The sequence below is a fragment of the Festucalex cinctus genome, chromosome 6 (assembly GCF_051991245.1).
Source record: "Festucalex cinctus isolate MCC-2025b chromosome 6, RoL_Fcin_1.0, whole genome shotgun sequence".
Classification (NCBI taxonomy): domain Eukaryota; kingdom Metazoa; phylum Chordata; class Actinopteri; order Syngnathiformes; family Syngnathidae; genus Festucalex; species Festucalex cinctus.
This window is the reverse complement of record NC_135416.1, coordinates 8,384,623-8,410,000: the sequence shown is the minus strand read 5'-3', so window position 1 is coordinate 8,410,000 and position 25,378 is coordinate 8,384,623. Positions and strand designations below refer to the sequence as shown.

The following is a 25,378-nucleotide window of genomic DNA, read 5'->3' as shown; positions in this document are numbered from 1 at the left end:
AGACTTTTTGAACGCCCCCCCCCCTTATAAGTGTCACACGATTTACTTCTGGTGTTTCCTTTTTGTTGTTGTTGACGTTCATCTTCTTCTTTTACTTTCTGTATGATTTGGTTTGTTTGACGAGGGCAGGTGCACGCATGCGTGCATGCCGCGGGGGCCCGCTGGCACACGAGCGTGGCCCGCGTCAAGGCGCACGCGAGGAGCCGCCACTGGAGACCCCTTTTTGGAGGGGGCTCAATTTGTATCCTATTATCCTATAAGAAAATGTCTATTCAGTGCCATGAATAGTTTCATTGGCCTAAATTTTAATAATGCTCTGCGAAGAAAGGGGGAAATAAAGAAGAATGCAGCTGGTGCGAGCGCGCATTATCCGCCGTCACCTGCGAGACGGATAGCCTGGAGACCCCTATTCATTTGCCTAATTTCGGTCAACTTAACAAACTTTGGGAGAAATTATACTGCCATTGTTGCGAGGGGTGAGGCCTTCTGATCGAATTAACAGCGTGTTTTGATCCGGTAAATGTCATTAGAAAGCGAGAAACAATCGCGTTTCAAGGCGTCCGCGGAATGCGCCAACGCGGGGACGCCGAGGCGCAAAGTGCAAACAAAAGGCTGCTGCTAAATGCCCTCAAAGTTTGTCCCCCCACACCCAAACAAAGGGCATTATTTTATACTTGAATACATTTCGTACAACAATTGGCTGTTTGCTTCAAACATATTTCTGCAGCAGCAAGGTTAACAACAGGTTTATTGTGTGCGTGCACCCGGACGGCTCTCATGCGCCAAAACAAGGCGGCTCGCATGCAGCTCGCCTTTTCACCGAGCTTTTCATGCCCCCCCCCCAAAAAAAAAAAAGAAAAAAAAGCGGCTTGCCTATATTTGATCCCGCGAGCGATGTCAAAGAATTAAAATAAAAAAAGATTGGAAAAAGAGCATGGGGAGGTTGTGAAAGAAAAGCCTCAGCAGACGTCTGGAGAGTTTTGGAGAGAGTTTCTTTTCGGCGAGCACCATGGAGAGAAAGGCGCGAGCGAGCGCGAAGAGGGCATAAAATCCAATTACTTGACTGGGCACTTGTTTAAAACTTTTTTTTTTCTCCCCCTTTTTCTTTTTAATGTGTTTGTACTTTCCAGTGTGCACTTGTTGCACTCGTGTCTGTGCCGCACAACATGGAGGCTTCTGCTCGCTCGCTTTGGTGCATGCAAGCAGCCGAATAACGCGTCGCCAATTTAGTGCATGTGACGTTGTTGCCGCAACACTTTTGATGAGGACTTTGTGAATTATTATTGACATTTTGTGCCCTTTAGAAACCTTGTCATTTCCCCAATGTAGATTTTACAAGGTGCAAAAACATTTGGAGCTGCCATGTTTACTTATTAAGTCAAATCCTGACATGCATGAAACCATGCCATGCAATAAGAGCTGTAAATTAGTTGCGACCTAACGACACATTAAATACATAAATAAATAAATAAATAAATAAATAAATAAATAAATAAATAAATAAATAAATAAATAAAGGCATTCTCATCTTGCAATGCACCATTTGCCCACGGAAATCAAAAAATAATTTCTCACAGTAAAACGGACATGCTAGTGCAATTAAAGATTGCAAATATTATTGCAAGAAAAGTAACCATTACACTTTTGCATTTGTGTGAAAAATTACATTTGTGTATACGCACATGCTAAAAAAAAGTTATTTTCCCAGCCCTCTCACTGGGTAGATGCGTGTGATTTTGAACAGATAGGCTACTCTAAAAACACTTAAAATTACTTTAAAATAACTTTTTGGGTTATTTATTTAACCCAATGTTGTTCAATTTTTTTTTATTTTTTTATTTTTTATTTTTTTACATTTTGGGTTATTAATTTTACCACAAAAAAGTTTGGTCAAATGAATCAAATGAATAACCCACACACACAAAAAAAAGTTTTGTTTTATTTGTTTGTTTTGGGCTTTAAAAGAATCCATTTCGGGGGGTTATAGAACTATGAATTAAATTGGTTGTTTTGTTGTTTATAGTTTATATAGTTGTTTTACTGCGATTGGCTGGCATCCAGTTCAGGGGTGTACCCCACCTACTGCCCAGCGGAGATAGGTTCCAGCACCCCCCCACGACCCTTGTGAGGAATGGATGGATGGATAGTTGTTTTATAGTTTTATGGAACAAGCCTTCTTTGGGTTGCTATATTGAACGCCTTTACCCTCCAAAAAACATTGGTTTATTTTGTGGGTTATTCATTTGACCCAAATTTTTTGGTATAAATAGCTCGATAAATAACCCAAAAGTCTTTCAACAACATTGGGTGAAATAAATAACCCCAAAAGTTGTGTATATCTCCCTTTTTGACTCAATATGGATTATTATTATTTTTTTACATTTTCAGTGTGTACTTTTAATTATTTTGAAGATTGGATTTGGGCGGGCTCAAGAACTGAAGATGGTTGTCATTTCTGAGTATTGTGTAAAGTTAAAGTCAATTGAATGTAAACACTGTAATTGAATTTAACGCTTGTCAGGTCAAAATTTTGACCCAACCTGTTGGGTCAAATCTTGAACCCAATTCGCTGCATGTTGGGACCGACATACTACTTAGGTCAATTTGACCCCACGGTCAATTTTGATTATTTGATTTGTTAGTTTGCACGTTTTATTATGTATTTAACTGTGTTATGTGTAAGGACCCCAGGAAGAATATCGCTATTACTCCCACAAGGGATTGACGGCTAATGGGGATCCTAATAAATAAACAACCCAAAGTTGAATCCAATGGACTCAAGTAGCGGGTCTGTCCATTTTTGGACCAAAATTGGAGTTTTAAGGGTGTATGATAATATTTAGGGGGCATAGCCACAAACATGAGCCAAAAACAATGACTTTAATGTTAAATATTACCTGATTTCTATTTGCAGTTGGTTAATCACGCACACCACTTGTTACGCCATTTGTGCCTTATAACTTTAATCGCCTGGTCATATAGCATCTTGTCAGTATTAAAAGGGATTAAATTATGAGGAAAGACGATTGCACAATATGATGAGAAACAGTTGATTTTGTCATCACATTCATACAGGATGAAACATTTACAGGAGAATTTCAGTGGAAGTCTCCATGCAGGCTGATGTGTGACAGAGCAGTGTGTCTGTGTCTGTTGTCTGGCGCTGCTCCATGACCCGTGGTGACCTCTGCGCCACCCCTCCCTTCACACATACACACTCACTCACCATTACTTGGCTCGGTGCGCCACCCTCAGACCGAACAGAGTCACTTCACACGTTCCACACAAGAACTAAATGGCACTTAATGCCTCGCAGCTGATTCATGATTAAGAAAATGTATTGTCCGCAGAAATTGGAGATCAAGGACATCAAACAAATGCTGAAATGACTTTCCATTCCTGAACAACTCTTCTGTTTACTTCCGGCTTCTTTGTTATGTTCAGTGTTCACAGTTGGGGTCCGTCGAGGTATGTACCAATGATGTGATGTGGGTCTTTGTTCAAGTTGAGACAAGTCCATCATCAGGCATCTATATTTACAGCACTCATGTGATTTTCATCTTTCACAATTGTATACAATATTTTGGTTAGCTCGCCACTTGAGAGTCAAAATACGAGAAAGAGCACAGGACGTTTCCACTGTACTTGTACTAAGCAGGCTTTGCAGCATGTAAAAAAGTACATTCTAAGTCAAATTAAATGGTATTTTGTATTTAATGGTCGATGACAATGCTAACAAGGAAAAAAAAACATGAAATGTTTATGAAAACTGGCTCTTATGAGGTCATCGATCGATGAATGAAGGCGTGCCGGCAAATGGAAAACTATGACGAGCCAGACAAATGGACCAATAGCAGCTTTCGTCTCAACTTTCGAGGAACCGCGCAAACAAACGCGGCTTCTGGTTGGTTGATTCGCAATTTGTGTGATTTTATCCACGTTTCGTCTTCTTTCGGAAGTGACACACTCAACGGAGCTTCGTCTGTCACGGGTTAACTGGTCAGTACAAACATTTTCCTACTGTACGTCTTTTTACTTCAACTACGATGCATATGCCTCGGTTTTTAATTTTCTTTCGATACGCGTTGTATCGAAGCTATATGTTCGTCTTTTTGCGTTTTGTTTAGGCTTAGAAAGTATGCATTTTTTCTCACTCTTCCTCTTTTTTTTTTGTAATGAAATTGTGTGTTTGTTTTTTTTGTAAACAACGGTCCCAGGTAGCGGTCATCATGGCTCATAAACAACGCGTGGAATTTAATCAAGTCGAGGAAGTTGGATGACCATGCTTGCAAGACGATTCCTTCTCCTTCCTCTCACTTGGTTTGCGAGCTGTGAATTCCATAAGTTCTACGTTTATAAAATGATAAGCAGTTGAATATGGGCTGCTTCTTTGTCGGGCGAGTGGTTGCCAGGCAACCATACAAATGAGAGAAACTTTTTTTGTGGCTGATCATGTCAGTCAACTATTTTTTCCCACCTTTCAGCTAAGATGACAAATGTATAGATAATAAAGTAAAAATGGGTTAAGATGACAGCTAGAGTGGTCAAATATTCTGTTATGAGGGGTCTGACAACGAAGATGTAAATTAACTTTATTCCATGCATGCAGAAGAGTAGTATTCACGTGGGAAGCATTTATTCATTGTGCAGATTCCTCGTTTATGTTTCAAGAGTGAAAATTCTAAATAGAATCGAAAAATAAAGAAATTATATAAAAAATGTACACACGGTAGCAATGGAGTCAATGATGTTGAATGTGCAAAATAAACAGTACTAAAATTACTGTGCAAATGTGGTACTCAGGTTTTGTGTGTAACCATAATATTTGTGTGTACAAGTAGCAATAATATACAGCAATTCGCTTGTAGGAAGAATGTGTCAGTCCTGTTTGCTTCGGGTCCTGATGCACCTGGTAGAGCGCAACACATCATGTGGGTGTGGTGTTGTCACCTGTGATGGAAATGCTATCCTGATATTCTTATCAACGGAGTGAGTCCCTTGGCAGGAAAAATAAGTCTTACTACTCATCAGGTGTTATGCTAATGCTAAGTGACTGCTAGCATGTTCAGACTTCTAGTAAATACATGTCCTGACCTGAGTTCGAAGTACAGATAGAGGACGTGAGAGTTTAACAACAGAAGCACATCTTTGTTAGTTTGTAACAAATGTTCAAGTTGTATGTAAATGAATGGCAGCATGCAATGCACAGTGAAGGGACATGAAGAGGACGGGATCGATTTAGTTAACAAGTAGATTGAAGAATCATCTTTCTGTGGAATACAGACGTTGCTTTCAATAGAAGTCAAAGAGAGGAAAATGTTACGGTTGTTTCCCCAGTGGTTATCAGTAAATGCCCGCTACCTGGTTATGATCATACACAAGATAGCTCGCTGCTGTGTACACAGTAACAGAAGCGGTGGCACAGGGACACAAAGAATTTAGCCTGGAATCTGAAAAAAATAAGCTCAATTGAATTTAAAGGAATCATGTGACTGTGTCTCTATGGAGAGTGGTGACATCATACAGTACAGGTTGCCCCAAAGCAGTTTTAAACCATTTTGCTGTGCTTTATTCAAACTATTAGATAAAGTTTACACACAGCATAAGCTTGAATTTGTCGTCAATCCTTGTAACTGATTCAGTTCTTGTTTTGAATGCTGACTTTGTCTGTTGGAAGTTTGCACATGCATATGCGGTTGTTTTGGTGATGGTTTTTGTGTGTGTACGAAGGAGTGTGAGGGGACCAGTACAAAAACAAAAATAGTACACAAGATTCAAGTCTAAATCTTTGAGAATAAGTCTTTTAAACTTAGAGAAAAAAAAGTGTTGTTTTTTTTTTAGATTGAAGTCACTTTTTTTTTTTTTAAATGACTTTTTTGACAAAATAGTGTATTTGAGTGTTTTGTCATGATTGACGTACTATTTTCAAGACAAAAAGGTTGCATATTGAATTTTTGTTTGAACCAAAAATGATGTTTGGGTGTTGTTTTGATTTTTACAACAGAGCTCAGTCTGAATCCTTTGCGGGGGTTTAATCTCATTGAGAAAAAAAAAGTGTATCATTTTGAAACGAAAGCTCGATATTTTTCAGCATTCAAGTCATAATTTTTTTTAAATATATTGTCTTTTGAATAAAAATATTTCATGTTTCCCCATGTGAAAAGGTGAACCCACAACTGCAGAACAGAAAATATGCATTGAATTGTATTTTTAACAAGAAAGTCTTTATTTCATTTAAAAAATAAAATAAAATAGTAGTACAGTTGACTTCCACATATTTGTTGTTTGGTACCCGTGGTTTTCTTTTTTTTTTTTTTTATATTCATTCATTCATTCATTTTGGGCAGTAGTCTGTTGTACGTGTGGCCAACGCTTGAATATTTTCTTCTTTTTTGTACTGTGTCTGATATTTATATCTCAGACTAGTTACACTCAAAAAAAATAAAATAAAAAAAAAATCCCGGAATCCTTCAAGCAGTTTTGAGGAATATTCCACTGTAAATGTGACTAAGCGCCGTAGTCGTCTCTCTGACCTTCACAGGTCACGTACACTGTCACTGATGCAGTGTTGGTAGCAAATGGCGTGTGCACGCCCTTTGGCCCAGTTAACAATATCTCGCCCTCCCCCCTCCACCCCGTTACGCCAAGTGTCTTTCTCCTCTCTGGCCATGTGACTGGAGGTGTACAGTTTCATGGAGGAGGTCAAGACAAGACCCGCAGCGTGAGCATACCGCCAATGCAAACTGTTGCGGTGAGGTTACAGTAAAACGCTGCCTTGCACCGATCCACCTTTTTTTTTTCCCTTCTCTTCTCCACGTTGCATATGACACATGACAAATGAGTTGACGTTTGCAGTCAACAAGCAGCACAAGGATTCAACTAGAACAAGGCTGTCAAACTGGTTTTAACGGCTTTATACAAGACCGATGAGATAACTTGGTCTGAAGAAAAAAAGCTTGTAATATCAAATATTGAGTTGGAAGTGAAAATAGTTTCCAGCTTTATGATGTTGCGTTTGACATCTAGCTAAGGCAGAACAACCCGGATTCTGACAGAAAATTAAACAAAAAAAACATTATTTGAGTCATTTATTCTGTTCGAACTTTGATGTATTCTAAATATAATGGATTGTTCAGCAAAGTTTTTGGCAATGTTTAGCGAACTATGAGTGTATTAGCACTTGCTAACTCGCGTAGCCTTCTTTTGACAATTCCGCGCTTACGTCACAAGTCAAAATGGCCGCCTTACTTGGTGAAATGACGCTCTCCACTCCTTGAAAATTTGATTTGTGAGGATTACGTTGCTTTCAAAATGTGATGAAATTTCATTTGACTACTATAACAATCTGCCTGTTTTTTATGCTAATCACAGGCAAAAGCAATACAATCCAGCTGTTTGTTTTCACCACATAAAATGGAAGCATTTAGATTGTGTTGCATTGGGTAAATATTAGAAATGTTCGGAATTGTCAATTAGTCTCAGAGAGCCTTTTTAGTGACCCTTCAGGATTTCCTGCGTAGAACTGAGCTATAACAGATGCTAATCGGTGTTTGGTGGTGGTTACCGCCAGGACAGAAAGTCCCTTGAATGGGTTAGCCAACACAGCCTAGCTTGACCACTACTAAATCGGCCAAATATTTTGATAAATTAGACTTGACAATAAATGGGACCGATTGTTCATGGGAGAAAGTGATTCTGTAAAAGGTTGAGTTGAAAAAAAAAAAACGAAACAAAAAAAAAAACTGTTACAGAGGAGGAATTATTGGATAAAAATGGGCATGTATTTTTTTTCCCCCAAATTACCATGTATTTATTTATTTATTTATTTATTTATTTATTTATTTATTTTTAAAATAGCCATGGGCAAAAATTGGCCAATTATTGCCTGTTTATTTGTAGGGCAATTTTTTTATTTATTTTTTTTTTTTTTTTACATAGCCATGGGCAAAAATTGGCCAATTATTGTTTTTTTTTGTTTTTTTTGTTTTTTTTTTCACATAGCCATGGGAAAAAATTGGCCAATTATTGCCTGTTTTTTTTTTTTTTGTGTAGGGCAATTTTGAACGTCATTATCTCTCTTTTTTTTTTTTTATATATATATATATTTTTAACATAGCCATGGACAAAAATTGGCCAATTATTGCGTTTTTTTTTTTTTTTTTTTACATAGCCATGGGCAAAAATTGGCCAATTAAATGCCCGTTTTTTTTGTTTTTTTGTTTGTTTTTGTGTGTAGGGCAATTTTGAACGTCATTATCTGTTTTTTTGTTTGTTTTTTTTTGGTTTTGTTTTTTAAATATAAGGGTGTTGTTGACCAATTAAATGGTTTGGATGGTCCCTTGTGTGAAATGAGATGTACAAATGACCTCTTTAGTCTCCATGCAGCAAGCTGCTCGAAAAAATGTATGGCATGCCCCAAATGACTCTGGACCAAAGTTTAACCTCCCCCCCTCGTTTGGTCTATGTAATACTACTTGTCAAACAGACCCATCACGTGTGAGTGTATATTTTAATGTCGCAACTTCCTGTCTGCGTTTGAGATTTGTGTTTGCGCACGAGCTGAGCCCGTTTTCATGTTGCGTTGTTTCTGATGACCCCGCTGTCCCCTCTCCCCCACTTTCTGCTCCGGCTCGTGTCTGTGTGTGTGGATGTGCGCGGGTGGGTAGGGGGCTATGGGGTGACCTGCAAAGTGGCTCTGTCATTGGCTCGCCATCCTCCCAGCCCAAGTATGGAGAGTGGAGGTGTTGGCGGTTGGCAAAGTACCTTTTGCCTCCAATAACTCTCAGCCAAGTTTGACACTGATGATGACATGTGCTTGCAACTGGAGGTCAGGGTACAAGGGCACACTGACCTTCATATTGGCGAGTTACATAATGAGATTTAAAAAAGAAAAAAGGAAAAAAAGAATTACACTTTTTTTTTTTTTTTTTTTTTTTTTGGATAAACGCCCATTTTCTTGACAAAATTCCCAAATGAATGGATACATGATCATTTCAATCAGGTGTGTTGGAGGAGGGAATCATTTGAAACATGCAGGACTTGAGGACGAGTTTGAGACCAGATTGTAGATATTGTGTTAAATGCTTTGGTGTATAGTAGTTTGATTTAGGCTCAACTGTTTCCATGTACCATTTGCAGACAAAAAAGGAAGTCGTTCTTCAACACAAAATAGTTGTGAATGCTGTTTCCGTAAGTTCCATTGCGCAAAACTATAATTGTACAATGATGAAGCCTCTTCTTTGCTATCCGACAGCTTAGACGTTTTTCCAACCAAATGAGCATTGTTATGGCATCATAACCTACTTGAATCGGATGGTACAAGTCCCCGAAAACGGGGCGAAATGTAAAAACCTTATCTACTGCTTTTGCTACTCAACTTCCTGTAACATTTATTAAACAAATGTGTTCAAGCTAAGTGTGACAAAGCAGCAACATTCAGGTTTTCCCAGTTGTGGTTCACCACAGCAAGTCATTCGTGTGATTTGTTTGGTACGTTGTTTTTTTTGTTTGTTTTTTTTAAACAACAGATGCCCTTCCGAATGCAACACACCTGTTTTTAATTCCTGTTTTTATCTGGGCTCGAGACTGGGCTGGGAATTGGTACGCTGACTGAAAATCGAACATACCTCAAATTCCTGAAAGGTAGGATACCACTAGTGCTAGCATAGCACTAATGCTAGCACACAGCAATGGCATAATTACAGCACCTGTTAAGGAATAATATGGCCAATTGTACTATCTACCTTGATTTTGGACACTGTTGGCATTTAATCAGTACTATTATCCATCAACTCAATGATGTCATCATCTCACAAGATGAGAACAAAAAGGCCATTAGAGATGCAGATATACAGAAAGAGAATGAGATCCATCTTGTGCTGCTGTTTGGAAGGTTCGGCTGTGCCGTTGGTCGCGTGTGCGTATTTCTGTTTGGGAGGGGAGCGAGGGGCGTGTTTGTGCTATTCATAGTGTGAGAACCTCAGAGGTCTATTAGAAGTCACCGAGTCCGTCCTCAAAGAAACCATTGCACTTGTGGAAGGAGTTGTTAACTCTCATTCACTACACCTTGTAGATATGTGAGTATTCCGATTTGACTTTTTGAAGTGCATGTAGCCACTGTAGCTGTGGTCGGAGTCTTGCCATTGTGGTGTTTATTTTTGAATTGTGCTAAATATAACGTGTGGAATTTTGGCTTAGAGGTGAATAAGGGACATTATTTCCTGATTAATTTATGACTGAGGTTTGAGCTAAAGGGCTATCATTAAAAAAAAAAAAAAAAATCGAAACTACTTTGTCCAAGCTTACTAGTCACATTGGTTATGATAGCAACATTTAATTGTAGAAGTAGGTGAGAAGTTAATTGTTTCATTTACCTGTTAGCATCTGATAGCCAGTTGGATGTCTTGAACAAAGTTATGCAAGGATACGATACAGCTCAAGAGTTTATGGTATTTCAGAAATGTTTTTAGTTTTGAAAGAAAAGCGCCGTTTGTTTTCAATTAAGATAACATAAAATGTATTTTGTTAATGTTAAATTAATGTTAGTGTTTTTCTGTAAAAAATCTGAACGTTTACCTGTACATGCAGATCCAGTTGGGCATCATTTGAATTTGGACAATTCTGGTTCCTTTACTTGATTACAATTCCTAATGACTCTCAGTTCTGATTATTTAAAAACATAAATAAAATAAGTAAATTGCATGGTTTAATTAAATGACGGAGCTAACCAGGGTTTTTTTTTTTTTTTTTTTTAAACTTCTTTTTTTAATTGAACTTTTTACTTTATTTCTCAAAGGGCTATTTTTTAACCAGTATATTAATATGAAACCTATGAACTTGAATTTTTCCACACGTGAGCGTTATTTTTTGAGAATCTCAAGACAATACAATACAATAGAACAACACAGCAGGTACTTAAACATGCTACCGAACAGCCATTGATGAGCCAACCTAGTGCTTCTGTCTTTCGAAATAAATAAATAAAATGTGCTAAACACAAAAGCTGCATTTGAGGGGGACACCAGGAAAATGTATACTGTATCTAATCAAAGCTATTTATGTAAACATGCTTATGTGCAAATGTTTATACAGTATGTATGCTATAAGATAAATATTAGCTTCCTTTTGCGTGGCAATCTGAATGATCCCGGAAGAACCAGAATGCCACTTGCTTCTCAATGGCCAACCCTACAAACCCCCAACTTTTAAACTGTACACTGTAGCAGTATGTTTTTTTGTTTGTTTGTCTGTTTGTTTTTAGCAGCAGTCTAACAGGAATGAACTGTTACTTCATTCAGGCATATTCATATTGGACCAGCCTTACCGTAGGCTCATCCAATTGGCATCTGGGATGAGCCATACTTAAAAACTGCAGTTTAGTAGTATTGAACTCTTGTTACTGTTCTAATCATACAGTGAAAGTGGTATTTCGTTTATGAGCAAATTTGCCTTTTGCATACATTTTGTGCAAGTGCTCGAGTTGCGATTTGGACTCAAAACAAGGCAAAAGGTGAGCCATGTTCAAGAGCAAATACCATGAAGGTAACCCAGCCATACTATGAGTACAAGTACATGATATCCGCTACTTCTAACTGCAGTGCACAACAGCCATGCAGGCTCAGGAGGTCCTGAGACAGCTGCGGCTTCCAGAGCTGGACGACCTGCGCCAGTACATACGTGGGCTTCCCACAAACGCGCTGTTGGGCATGGGCGCCGTCGCCGCCTTCACCACCTACTGGCTCTCCACCCGCCCACGAGCCCTCATGCCGCCATGCGACCTCACCATGCAGTCCGTCGACATGCAAGTATGTCATATCTTTTTCCCAACACGTGGGCAACTTCAAAAGCACAAATCCAGAAGTAGTCGGGTCCGGGAAACACAGAGGTAAAAACTAGCCTGAAAATGGGAATTTTCCCTCAATTAAGATCATTAGGGCTGGGGGAAAAAGTCGACCAAGGTGACTTTAATAACAAATAGGTTGACTATTTGGCCAGTATTGCAATGATGGCTGTGATCTGATCATTATTTATTCTGTTAGTGCACAAAATGGTGGCCAAAATGTAGATGTTGGTCTGATTAAAAATGTTCACTGACTTAGTACTTCGTGGGATTTTATTAAAAACAATACCACACATGAGCATCACCAAAACGCAGGAAAGGTAGTTCCGAACTTCCAAAAAAACACGAGAGCTGTAATTATTCCAAAAATATAACCTGCCACTCGGTTTTAGGGGTTCATTACTAAACCAGTAGAGGGCAGTCATGCACCAAATGTGCCCAGAAGAAGACGGGAACAGAAAGTTGTTGACCTCAAGTAGCTAACAGCTCGAGCTCTACTCTACCCTTGTTTACGCATGGAATAATGTTGAATTGTCATCTGTAAGTGACTTTTAAGACGCTATTACATGTGTAATGTAAATATAATGATGTATGTGTGAGCTAAATGGTAGTGTTTTACCTGAAATGGTTATCGCTAGCGCGCTAATGCTAATCGCGATTGCTAACGGTTTAGCATAGGCTAATTTTGGTTGGTGTTTTATAATGCACATTTACAGAAAATAGTCCTTATCTACTAATTTATATAAAATCTTAGTGGATTGAAAAAAAGGGGGTTGGGGGGTTACTTGGTTATTTGATGGAATAATTGATAATCTATTTAAAAAAGATTTGAAAATAACAGCATTAAAACGACACTACCATGATGGAATCCTTCTTAGCTGACTTTTCGGGTAGAAAGCTCCCAAACCCCGAAATCAAATGGCATTTATCCACATGATGGTTTCCCCCACAGTTCTGGGTTTTTCTCTCTTGTCAGGGTGAAGAAAACGCAAGAAGGTCGGTGCTCAACAACAGCGATGAACACATGATGTACTACCATAGCGATGCAAGAACGATATACGAAGGGTTTCTACGAGGGCTCCGAGTGTCAAGTGAGTTGTTTTATCAGCTGAACGCCTTGTTCGCCATCGTGCCAGTCCGTAAAGATAAACGCTGCTTTCTCTCCTAGATAACGGACCATGTTTGGGAGCGAGAAAACCAAACCAGCCTTATGAGTGGCTGTCTTACAGAGAGGTGAAGTTCTTCGCCATTTGAATGGAATGTAGGTCTGAAAACGTCACAAGCAACACCAATAACAGAAGTTTGTTATTGTGTGGCACAGGTTGCAGACCGGGCGGAGAACATTGGCTCCGCTTTGCTTCACAAGGGTCACTCGCAGTCGGGAGACAAGTTCATTGGGATCTTTGCCCAGAACAGACCAGAGGTAGCATGAATCCATGTTGTTTTCTGTCATTATCAAGCATCTGTTAATGCTGTCTTTCCTTTTTAGTGGACCATTTCCGAGCTGGCTTGTTACACATACTCCCTCGTAGCCGTTCCGCTGTACGACACGCTCGGCGCGCAGGCCATCGGCTTCATCATCGATAAAGGTGCATTCAATATCATTCTCAAGAAGAAGAAACTCAAACTAAAACTGGGTTTCTTATTTCGGAATAAATGTTGTTTTTCTTTTGAGGTCAAAAAGCGTCTTGTCACTGCAACTTTTTTATCTGTTTTAGATTATGGGGATGTGTTGTATATGAATGCTTCAGCTCAGTGTTTGAGTAAGATTGACTCTGTATATCATGCTGCTTTGAGGTTTGTTACAAATTGTAGAGCCTTGACCCATCACTGTGAACTGTACTCTCGAGTGGGATGGCCTCCTTTGTCCACCAGGAGGTTGACTCACTGGTACATTTTTATTTACAAGGCTATGCTTGGACTGCTGCCCTCTTATATTTGTAATTTAATCACATTGAAAAGTGTTGATTCTTATGCTTTGCGTTCCAATGATCTTTTGTTGCTCTCTGTTCCATTTGCCCGCACTGAGCTGGGGGAAAAAGGCTTTTGTTTTCTCTGCCCCTTCTGCATGGAACATGTTGCAAAAGGACTGGAAACTAACGGAACTTGTTTCATTGAACGATTTTAGATCCAGATTAAGAGCACTTGAGACGGCCTCATTGATTTGTAACTGTTTTATATAATTTTTATGTGATTGTAAGTGAAACTTTTATTTGTAACTGTAATGAAAACTGTTTTGCTGCCTCTTGGCCAGGACTCCCTTGAAAAAGAGGTTCTTAATCTCAACGGGACTATCCTGGTTAAATAAAGGTTAAATAAAAATAAAAAATTCTGATGCCATCGGTGTGACTTCGGGGGGGAGAATGACGACGGTTTTATTTGCCATGTTCCCCCAGCCACCATCGGCACGGTGATCTGTGACGTGGCCGAAAAAGCCCGGATGATTCTGGACTCTTTCAAGGAGAAAGAACGAACGGTGAAGACCATTGTGGTGATGGAGCCGTTGGATGGTGAGCTGGTGGCCCGAGCACAAACGTGCGGAGTCGAGGTTGTGAGCCTGAAGGATTTTGAGGTTAGGATATTTCACTTTTGTGTGTTGAACTTAAAACAATGTCACTTGGGTATTATGTGCTTTTCAATTTGAATTAGATATTTTTTTATTATCATAAGTTCAATAAAAAGGCAGCATGACTTTGTCTAAGATTCTTCATTCAATAGATAGAAGCTTCTTCAGTTCAAGATTTCTAGTTGGGTTGTGAAATGTATGTCTCTGTTGGGAATGTGGGCGGTCACATGCGAATCATTTATTCAATCAACCAAGTCATTTTGTTCAATTTGGCCATTATAAGATGGTTAACTGAGAATCTGCAGACTTGACATATTTGTATATGCACATTTTCACTGGTTTGCAGGACTTGGGAAAAGCCAATTACCAGAACCCCAAGGTGAGTAGAACCACATGGATCGTTATGACTTTAAAGGCAAAATAATTATTAGTAATCCAGTATGGCATAAAAACAAACTTGTGTAACATAATTACAGCCACCGAATCCTGAGGACATTGCGCTTATCTGCTTCACATCTGGAACTACAGGTAAATATTGAAAAACTATTATAACCTTTCACTTTTTGAATCTTCTTTAAAAAAAAAAAAAAAAAAAAAAAAAAGTCTATACTTTTTGTTTTCAGGAAACCCGAAGGGTGCAATTCTCACCCATCGAAATGTCATCTCAAATACTGCAGCTTTTCTTAAAATAACCGAGGTAAACACATTGTTTGATTGATATGAATGTGAACAAAATGGTTAGTGATAGACCAGTATGTTTTTTATTTTTATTTTTTTTAAAGGCCCATACTGATTATTAGTAGTCAAGGAGGCCAATAACCGCTATTTCAAATCAAGCTGATATTTATTTGCAGTAAAGGAGAAAATGTCATCAAAACTTTAAAATATATATATATATTTTTTTTTTAATTTTGGATTTGTAAAAAAGCTGATGCTGATATTTGTAATCAGCCCGGCAATAAAAATGGTACCAGGTCACTTCTGCCACCACCTTCACCATCTAAATGAACAATATTGGACTAAGAAGTGATCCCTGGGGAACTCCACATATTACTTTCATTAATTCTGATTGGACTTAATTGCTCATATTATTTTTTGTTTACAAGATAGTCAGTTAATCATAATAACCTCCTCTAATTCCATATTGTTCCAATTTCCTTATTGGTGGCTTATGATCAATTGTACCCATCTACAGCAAATCCGCCGTTTATCTTCACTCTTCTTCTGTGTATGGCATCAGGGCAAAGTGCAAGCCACGCCCAAAGATGTGCACATCTCTTTCCTGCCTTTGGCCCATATGTTAGAGAGAGTGGTGCAGGTACGCCACGCCCCCTTCACTAATCACGCCGTGCATGTGTGTCCTTCGCAGGTGTACTGCATGCTGAGCTGCAGTGATGTTCTCATATCCTATCTCCCCTTAGCTCATATGTTTGAGAGATGTGTTCAGGTACGCTCACTGGTGGTTCACTCGGACATAATTTGATCACCGAAACAAATGCCTGTATGTCAAATTTGCTTCCTTGTCACTTTTATAAGAGTGTGGTTGTGTTTCACACTAATATTGGTGGTTTGGATTCTTAAGCTTCTGACTATCTACGCTGGAACTTCTACGAGCCCAAAATCGCCACAATTGTCCCCTTACCACTTTTTCTTACACTTAATGCAAGCCCGTTTAATGAGCAGCTGCCGGGTATAACATGAATGACTTGAAACTTGCCCCGTCAGGGTGTAATCCTCACCCAAGGCGCTCGTATCGGATTCTTCCAAGGCGACATTCGGCTCTTGATGGACGACCTGAAAGAGTTGCGGCCGACGTTCTTCCCTGTGGTGCCACGTCTCCTCAATCGCATGTTTGATAAGGTCAGGCCACATTTAGACTTTTCAAGTGTTTTTTTGTTTTGTTTTGTTTTTGTTTTTTTGGGGTGCAGGTTGGATACTTGGAGTAGAAGCACTTATGTAAAACTGTGTTACTTTCTGCAGATATTTAGCCAAGCCAACACGCCGCTAAAAAGATGGATGCTCGATTTGGCTTTCCGGAGGAAGCAGTCGGAGCTGAATAGCGGCATAGTCAGGAGGGACAGTATATGGGATAAGCTCATCTTCAGAAAAGTACAGGTACATGGCCAAATACTGCACATCAATCCACAGTAATGTGTAAAAAGCAGATGACATTCAACATTTTCAAAAGTAGGCTGTGCTGACATACAGTATTTCCTGTTTCGTTCTTTTGTCAAATTCCGTGTTGTCTTCTAGTGGTGGACATTAGAATTACACCCAATATAAACTAGAGATGAAAATAGTCGGGCTGGGTATCTATTCACAAGAGTTCAGTTTGATTCGATTTATATTTGTCCTGATTCGATTCAATTGATATTGATTAGTTATGGAACAGCGATTCTTAAAAATCAAGGGAATGAGTACAAACCACAAATTTTAAATTAAATTTTGCAGAGGCCGTAACTGGTTAAATGATTTAGTTTATTAATGAAAATAACACGTAATAATCACGTAAGTGTTACACATACATTGACATCAGCAAGGATGAGATGAAAATATTTCCATAATTCTAATTCAATAATTGTAAATAAAGATTCTGAATGGTCTGAGTTCAACAAGTCAGGTTTTTCATAAATGTAAGAAAATACTTTTAAATTCATGTGAAAATTAATTTCAAGAAAACGTAAAGTACAAACAAATGGCCTTTAAAATTGTATTTTCTTTTGAATTTATGGGAAAAGAGATTTGTTTTTCTGAATCAATCAGACTCAAAAAGGAAAATCAATTCAATATCAATAATTCATTTTTTTTAACCTGGCCCTATTAAATGGTGGTATCTTTACTATACATTTGGAGCCAAACTACAAAGACGCCAAATTTTCTGCATGGCGCAAGTGCGTCAAGTGTGAACCTCCATTTCCCCCCTCTGGCAGGCGAGCTTGGGCGGGCGCGTGCGGGTGATGCTTACAGGAGCTGCGCCCGTGTCACCCACCGTTCTCACTTTCCTGCGAGTTGCGCTGGGGTGTCAGGTGAGCCGCCGAACGACAGCGCCACTTTTGTTTTGTATTTTGTCAGTGACACTCTATGCACTCTACTTTTTTTTTTTTTTTTTTTTTTTAGTTTTACGAAGGCTACGGGCAGACCGAATGCACAGCAGGATGCTCCATGTCGATGCCTGGCGACTGGACTGCGGGTAATTGTACCTCTTTACGAATCCCCATCCAGGAAACAGGATGGGCTCTCGAAGCAAGTCATTGAAGAGTGTATGACTTGTAGGTCACGTGGGACCTCCTCTGCCCTGCAACGCCATCAAACTGGTGGATGTGGAAGACATGAACTACTCTGCAGCCAACAACGAAGGAGAGGTCGGGAGGAGTTGGACTTCCGCTTTGTTCAACTTTCAAAACACTTTCTCTTGATTTCTGGAATCCAAATGAGAGAAGATCCTAACCCTGCATCTGTTGTCAGGTTTGTGTCAAAGGACCAAATGTCTTCCTGGGCTACCTGGGAGACCCCGAGAAAACGGCGGAGGCCATTGACAGAAACGGATGGCTGCACACGGGGGACATTGGCAAATGGCTTCCGGTAAGCGCAGGATTTTTGATTGGGTTAAAATGATGTTGATGACGACAAACGTTTTCTTCCTCCCTCTTTGGCAGAACGGCACTCTGAAGATCATCGACAGGAAGAAGCACATCTTCAAGCTGGCGCAAGGAGAATACATCGCTCCGGAGAAAATCGAGAACATTTACATCCGCAGCGACCCGGTGGCGCAGATATTCGTGCACGGTGACAGTTTACAGGCGAGTGCGTCGTCATTCTTCCGCAACAAATCAAACACGATTTGTTTTCGTTGACTTGATCTTGCTGTACTTGGAAAGGCGTGCTTGGTGGCCATCGTGGTACCTGATCCGGACTTTTTACCCATTTGGATCAAGAAACGAGGCATTAGTGGCTCCTATTGGGAATTGTGCAAGAGCAATGTGAGTTTATTTTGCCCACTGAATACCCAAAACACTCCACCTCATTTTGTATGCATGCTAACGTGTGCTGTGAATGCTGGCAGGATGTTAAGGACGCCATTTTGGAGGACGTCCAGAGGCTGGGCAAAGAAGCTGGACTCAAGTCTTTTGAACAGGTGATGTTTGCCATTTTAATTTAGTGATGGTTTTGCTTTAATGGATCACAATGTCAAAATTGGAATATGACAGAAAAGTTTATTTTGGCTGTTCAACTTAAACTCATACAGATTTTAAACACATAGGAACAAAATGTTTTAGAAGGCTAATGTCTACATTCAAAATCCTTATGTTTATTATGTAATGTTGATTATAATTTCTTGAGCTGAATTGTAGGTATTTAATTGTGAAATATTTTAGTTAATTACATCTAGAATGCATCTAGTTTCTTTTCTTTTTTTATTTTTCATTTTTTTGTTTAAAAAAAAAATAATCTAAGAAACTGGTGTACTGGTATGAGTATTCACAGCATTTGCTGAAAGTTGTGAATAATGTACATGCGATTTCTTAGTTTAAAAAAACAACTTTTAAAAATTCACAAACAGCATGGAGGTGTGTAAAATTTTGAAGGGGAGAATGGAGTTATTCCATTTTGAAATAAGGCTGTATAATAAAATGTGGAAAAAGCGAAGCATTGAATACTGTGTGGATGCGCTGCATATGACTTTCACTTACATTTTCCACAAAGTACCTGTACGACACACATTCCAAAATTGAAGTAGGTATATTGGGTTCAGTGCAACTTAAACAAAAATCTAAAACAATGAACTGCATACTTACCTTACTTATTATTTAAAATGAAATAATGATCAAAATCATCCTCCATTATAAATATTAACTATACATTTTTTTGTTTATTTCTCAGGTGAGAGACATTGCATTACATCCAGAGATGTTCTCTGTGCAGAATGGCCTGTTGACGCCAACGCTCAAGGCGAAGAGGGCGGAGCTTCGGAACCACTTTAGAGTGCAAATAGATAAACTTTATGCCGGCATTAAGGCTTAAGTGGATGTGATGGGAAAGTTGCACTTGAAGGGGAACATCGCCAGTGACAGTCTGGACAGATTTTTTTTTTCTGGTGCTCAGTTTGAAAAGCGTACCAGTGTCCTTTGTAACACTAAGCTTTTCTCAACAGGGCACCAAATCAAATGGGTGGTTTTATTTATCTAAGATAAGAGCAATGGGCAACTTTAATGTAAAATGGAGGTCTCAAACTGCCACGTTGTGTCATGTGAGTGGTTATTTAAAAAAAGTCATTGCAGGTGAAAAATATTTGAATTGTGCTGAATATTTTAACAAAGAATATTATTAAATATTGTTTAAATATATTTGCATTCCCCCATTTCTCTACCATGTGGCCTCTAGGTACGTTTTACACAAGTGGGGTTTAGTTTTTGTCAACGCTTCACTTTGTCACTTGGCTCGGATTAAAGGTGATTTGTTAAATTGAGACCCTGCCAGTTCAAACCATATTGTGTTTGTATAATAATGTATAAAATACATTTGTGCAGTTTTGTGCTTGACTTGAGAGTTCAATAAAGTGCATCAATTTACACTCACGTCGTCTTCTACTACGAATGGAAATCTTGCACGCAGCCGAGCAGCAGCTCATCGGAGATTTCGTTGCCGGTCAGCTCAAAGTTGTCGAGGCAGTCTGAGAATTCCCGGTCGTCCTCTGCGCCGCCTTCCCATACGTCCGCGGACTCCTGATCCCGAGCCGCCTGCTTTGGTATCTGGCTGGGTTCAATGTTGCCCGCCTCGTCCATTATGAAGGCCTGGTCCTCATCGTCCTGTCAGGGGGCACAGGACAAAATAGGAAAGGATGAAAATGCTGGAAGATAATATGGACATTTAGTCCCTGTGACAACTTATAATTGACCAGCAAAATCCAGCTGTTTTTTTTTTTCTCAGGGGTCGGCCATTTTGCTGTCAACTGACTAGAATTATTATTACTGTCATCATTTTGTAATTCAGTTGACTTAACAATGAATGGAATTTGCATTTACTCACCAGCATCATGATGTAACTGATGCAGATCTCCTGTGGCAGTGCGTAACCTGTAACATCAATAAAATGCTATTGTACTGTACTAAAAATGTATACAGATACTAAATAATATTGCTATTGTGATAGCAGCATAAGTGTCCATTACAAAAAACAAAATGTGTGTACTATTTTATAGCCTTCCAACCTACTTGAGGATCTGAAGTTCCTGCATTCAGGATCGTGACATTTCTGGTACCACACCTCCTCCTTGAGGTCCACCACAATCCTGCACACCAAGTACAGACTTAAAATGGCGGCTCACACGCAGACAATTATCAGGGGATGATATCAATTAAACGCACATGATGTTGTTGCTTTTGTGAAAGCGGCCCACGTTGTCACACCAGCGGTAATTAGCGATGTCGTAGACCAGCAGCTGTTCGGCGGCAAAGTAGTTCCACCGTCTGATGCCTGTGAAGATACCGCCACGCATGACAAAAAAAAAATAAAATAGTTAAGTATGCTGATCCTAATCATGAATAAAATGATGAATTACTATCTCAACACTTACTTCCTTGTATGGCATCCCTCCGAACCACTGTTAAAACAAAGTCGTCCACTTCTCTGTGAGGAGACGTCAGGCAGCCCGAGAGCGAGCCTGTCAAAATAAAAATGCACCATTTAGAGTCAATGAAAGAAGAAACTGACTCCCGTGTCCTCACCGTGGTCAGATGGCAAACCCTGCTGGTCTTGAAGAACCCCTGTGGTCCTACACAACTGAGCATCTGTGACTTCCCACGTTAGAATCCTCTGGCCTGTGAAGCTGATCGGATCCAGCAATAAGAACAGCCGTCGGATGTTGTTGGTTGAGTTGGTTTACAGTAAAGCGATTTGAACATACCTCACGTTGCAGATTAGAGACGCCAAGAAGACGCTTTCCTCTGCAGAAACGCCCTTGGTTGGTTTCGAGATGAATTTGTTGTCATCCGCTAAGGAGAAGGCGACGTTCTTTCCAACCTTGGATGACTTGTAAAGGCGGAAATTTCTGTTCTTGGTGTACACTCCTGTTGAGTTTAATTTAAATAAAGTTACATCGTCAACTTGGGAGTTGCTCAGTTGATCAACCCCCTCCCCGAAGTGCTACATGGTGGTAGTGGACATTACTGGATAGTTAAAAACTTTTAAAAGTAAACAAAAACCAAAGAGAATTGCATGTAGCCACATAATTTTTTTCTGACGGACGTCTGCTAGCTTAATGCTAACACATGATACAAAAATGCCTTAGACAGGCAAAGTAGCATCAATGTCACGATACAGATACATGGAGGTTGACAATCTTACACTATCCACTGGCATATATTCTTTATCCTCAACGAAAAATGTTTGGCATTATTCAAGTTTTCTGAGCGCCTGACTGTCTTCTTCATGTATTCATGCATTATACTGCCCCTAGAGGCCAAGGCATGTACACCACAAGGAGCAGCACAATGAATGCATGAAATAAATGTTTCTACAAGCACATACGTGACATACGGCGTGTCTTACCAAGATCAACAAACAGAGCTTGGTGGCCATCTTTGTTTTTCACGTGAAGGAAGCTGAGGTCAGTCTCTTCAGTTTTCTGTCTTTTGGTTTGTGTAGTTCCACTTGTCAGCTCAGCGTGCGTTCTGCGACTATAAATGACATCGTGATGACTGGAAACGCTAACGGAAGGTCCTTAGTTTCCAATGGCACCAGCATACATTCACTGACAGACGTTATAACTTCACGTCCAAACTGAAATACAAACCCTTCTTCATTGCATCCATCCAAGACGGGTTGAAGAATAGCATGAATGAAGGCACCTAAAATGCAACAATCACATGATTTCATGTATACAAGCCGTAACAAGAGGAGGTTTACCGCGGCAAACGTACCGACGTGAATGTTGTCTTTGAAAGCCGCATTTTGGAGATTGAAGATGAGGTGACGACTGAACTTGTCATCTGTGCTGGAGTCCAGATTGAGGATGTTTGTTGCAGAGCATTCGACCCCATAAACGTCCTTCAGCTTTTGACAAACATACTGTTCAACAAAGAATAACACAAACAAGTTTGTCTATATATATATATTTTTTTTAAATCAAAGTTAATTGTAAATGGTTGACTTAAAAAGAGAAGTGTTGATACAGGTGTTGTGTTGGATCTCTCTACAGGTGGCCAAAATGTTGTGGCAAGTGAGTGTGATTAACGATGTTAATTTTCCAGATTTCATAACAACAGAAAAGAACAAGCCAATGTCTTAAGCTAAATGAAGAAATCCACCCAATAGATAGTTTGATGGAAAAAACAATGACACGCTAATATAATAACAAATAAATACAACAATGAATAACAATAATAATGACAAATAAATATAAATAAATATAGTAATTACAAATAAATACAAAAATTACAAATACCGTAAATATATGAACAGAAATAGCCAACCTGGATCAGCATGGCCACCATCTTTTTCCCATCGGCCTCTGCGTTTGAGGGCTTGTGGAACTCCAAGTCAAAGTACAGTTTGCAAACAGCGCCCTCTGGTATCACCTCGTAGCAGTGCATCAAGGACTGTGTGTATGTCCTGAGGGGGGTGGGGGAATATATATATATATATATATATATATATATATATATATATATATATATATATATATATATATATATATATATATAAGAAAATTCAAATGCCCTAAAATTAATACAATTTATACCAAATGAAACTTAAGTTTTGCTCTGTCTTGTTTGTGTGATGATGCCACCACAGAAGGGTCGTGGTGATGGAGAAAAGGAAAAATAAATATGATGATCAACTTATTGTGACAGAACAGTAGCGTAGTTGTACACTCGCTCTCTTGGCTGCTCAGTACAAAATTATTATTTATAACAACAACAAAGTCTGTTTAGCTTAATGCTAACAAAAATGCTAAGCTACACAAGGGATGAAGAATGGCATTGTCAAGTCTATTTGAACACAATATACTCATACGCATCTATTTTCCATCTTATGCAAAGCAAAGCAAACAAAATACCAGCACATTATTGAGTCAATTGTGAATCTCTCCAGTTTCACTATGTCAACATTACACTTCCCCCTGGTGGCCGTTTCATGCTCCTTACATTCTATTTAATTATGCCATTGCAGTTTTAGAAAATACAATACATTTTATTTTATTTTATTTTTGGGGACACAGGTGGGGTAATCTAGAAATTAGGTAGGAATAACCCAAAAAAATATTTTCTGTGTTTAGTGAATTGAAATAAAACCCCACTTCACACATTTTAAAAATGAAGTACTGAAGTAAAAAAAAAAAAAAAACTTTCCACCATGTTCATATTTATTGAAATGCATGTGTACATGCAGTTTATCTTCACCTGTAATAGTGCCACAGTTCACTGTAACTGGTCACCAGGAATATCCTTTGACCCAGGGGAGCCTTCTCCTTTTCCAATGCAAAGACATGCACAGGCTGAGGAACAAATGAAGAATATCAACGTGAGAACGCAACCTCCTGTTTATAGTGGCTAAGACCAAGAGGCTGGTTGTATAAGCAAAAGGTACCTCCTTGCAACTCTGAGCAAAACCGATAGCCGCACTTTGGCGATGGAACAGTTTCCAGATAGAGGAAGGCTGACACGGCCAAAGTCGAGGCTTGTAGCGCGGGACCACGGGATTGTGATGGAAGGTATTGGCCAGCTCTTCCACCTTTTTTAGACGCTCGCTCCACTTTTTCATCCTGGCTGGCGTATTTCTCCAACTCTGTGCGTGGTGCAGTCAAATCTGCGGAAGGAAGTCAAACTTCTTCACAGCCTTCAACCTGCAATCAGAAATCAGTCGTCCTTCCAATAACACATATACTGTATACCATAACATTGCACAGCTTAAAAACAAATACGAGTTAAGACTAAAATAAGTTTAAAACTATGTACAAAAATGGCAAAAAGCAAATATAGACATTCAGTTTTTCTTTAGGTTATGTGTTTTAAACAAACAAACAAACAAACAAACAAACAAACAAATCTACACTGCAGACTACTAGTGTGTACTTTCTGGATCTCTGAGGTAAAATAAAAAATAAAATAAATAAAATATCTCCGAGCATGAGTTCATACCTTAATGTTGAATTTACTTCTTAGCAATAATAATACAATGACAAGTTAGCAGCCTCACATACAAAAAAAGGCGTCCGAAAATGTGACGGCCAATAGCAGCCATCGTCTTTTAGATTTGAGATTTAGCAAAACAAATACTAACACAATAAGAACACTCATGTCATGCGGTGTTTGCCGTTTCGGTTCATGTTTATGAAGATAACTTACCATTAATTTCGGTCCAGTTGACAACCTTGTAATTCAAAGTGATATTAAAACCTAGACGAGTGTCAAAAAAATTCTGGTAGATCTTAGCCGTTGTGACAAGAGTTTTGGAAAGTGGAAAGAAAAAAAAAAAGCACCGCCAAAGAAATGTCAACAAACGCCGGCCATTTTTGTTTTAGATTTGGCGCGGCTGTAAGCGGAAGTACGTCTCTTTTAGACGGGAAAAAGTATTAACAAAATAAAAGCACACTGCAAAAACAAGAGTGTTGCTTCAATTTATGACCCATGATTTTGTTGACATAAAATCACGCAATTTAGTAAGCTTTTGTTTAGTTTTAGCTACATGAGAAAAAACGTCAAAAATATATTTTAACAAAACCACGGAAAAATGTAAATGTTATAATAAAGGATACAATAATAATAAACAACAAATGCTTTCAATTTAGTTACTTTCAATTAAGTTGAAATAAACTCATGCAATTTGGACAGCAATACTGTTAATATATATATATATATTTTTTTAAAGAAGAGCAAATACTTCTGTCAACACACTCATAATTGGAAAAAAAGATGGGAATATTAAAAAAACACACAAAAATATATATAACAATATTAAACAATTAACAGGAT

The 25,378-nt window shown here is 38.9% G+C and overlaps 2 protein-coding genes across 10 annotated transcripts; one reads left to right on the top strand and one right to left on the bottom strand.

The window, feature by feature from the left end:
• Positions 1–3,307: 3,307 nt before the first annotated feature.
• On the top strand, positions 3,308–19,977 carry acsl1a (acyl-CoA synthetase long chain family member 1a). Of its 7 annotated transcripts, none has more exons than XM_077525324.1 (21): positions 3,308–3,468; positions 11,598–11,804; positions 12,816–12,930; positions 13,008–13,072; positions 13,161–13,262; positions 13,329–13,428; positions 14,236–14,411; positions 14,752–14,784; positions 14,882–14,933; positions 15,029–15,102; positions 15,646–15,852; positions 16,131–16,265; positions 16,386–16,520; positions 17,336–17,431; positions 17,523–17,595; positions 17,679–17,767; positions 17,871–17,987; positions 18,062–18,205; positions 18,284–18,385; positions 18,469–18,540; positions 19,287–19,977. In XM_077525324.1, the coding sequence occupies exons 2-21, from the start codon at positions 11,610–11,612 to the stop codon at positions 19,425–19,427; spliced, it is 2,223 nt and encodes a 740-aa protein (XP_077381450.1). In that variant the 5' UTR covers positions 3,308–3,468; positions 11,598–11,609; the 3' UTR covers positions 19,428–19,977. The 7 variants fall into 7 exon arrangements, with proteins under 7 accessions (XP_077381450.1, XP_077381449.1, XP_077381451.1 ...); XM_077525323.1 differs by lacking the exon at positions 3,308–3,468 and adding an exon at positions 3,916–3,999; XM_077525325.1 differs by lacking the exon at positions 3,308–3,468 and adding an exon at positions 9,493–9,642.
• On the bottom strand, positions 18,564–25,112 carry primpol (primase and polymerase (DNA-directed)). 3 transcript variants are annotated; one of them, XM_077525331.1, is made up of 14 exons: positions 24,545–25,112; positions 23,994–24,249; positions 23,807–23,901; positions 22,877–23,015; positions 22,325–22,472; positions 22,198–22,252; positions 21,954–22,081; positions 21,310–21,472; positions 21,131–21,231; positions 20,980–21,066; positions 20,771–20,879; positions 20,618–20,694; positions 20,433–20,479; positions 18,564–20,212 (listed from the first exon to the last, which is right to left on the bottom strand). In XM_077525331.1, exons 2-14 carry the CDS (start codon positions 24,165–24,167, stop codon positions 19,994–19,996), a joined length of 1,542 nt encoding a protein of 513 aa, XP_077381457.1. In that variant the 5' UTR covers positions 24,168–24,249; positions 24,545–25,112; the 3' UTR covers positions 18,564–19,993. The 3 variants fall into 3 exon arrangements, with proteins under 3 accessions (XP_077381457.1, XP_077381458.1, XP_077381456.1); XM_077525332.1 differs by having other exon boundaries at positions 23,994–24,212; positions 24,752–25,112; XM_077525330.1 differs by having other exon boundaries at positions 18,565–20,212; positions 24,752–25,111.
• Between the last annotated feature and the right edge of the window lie 266 nt (positions 25,113–25,378).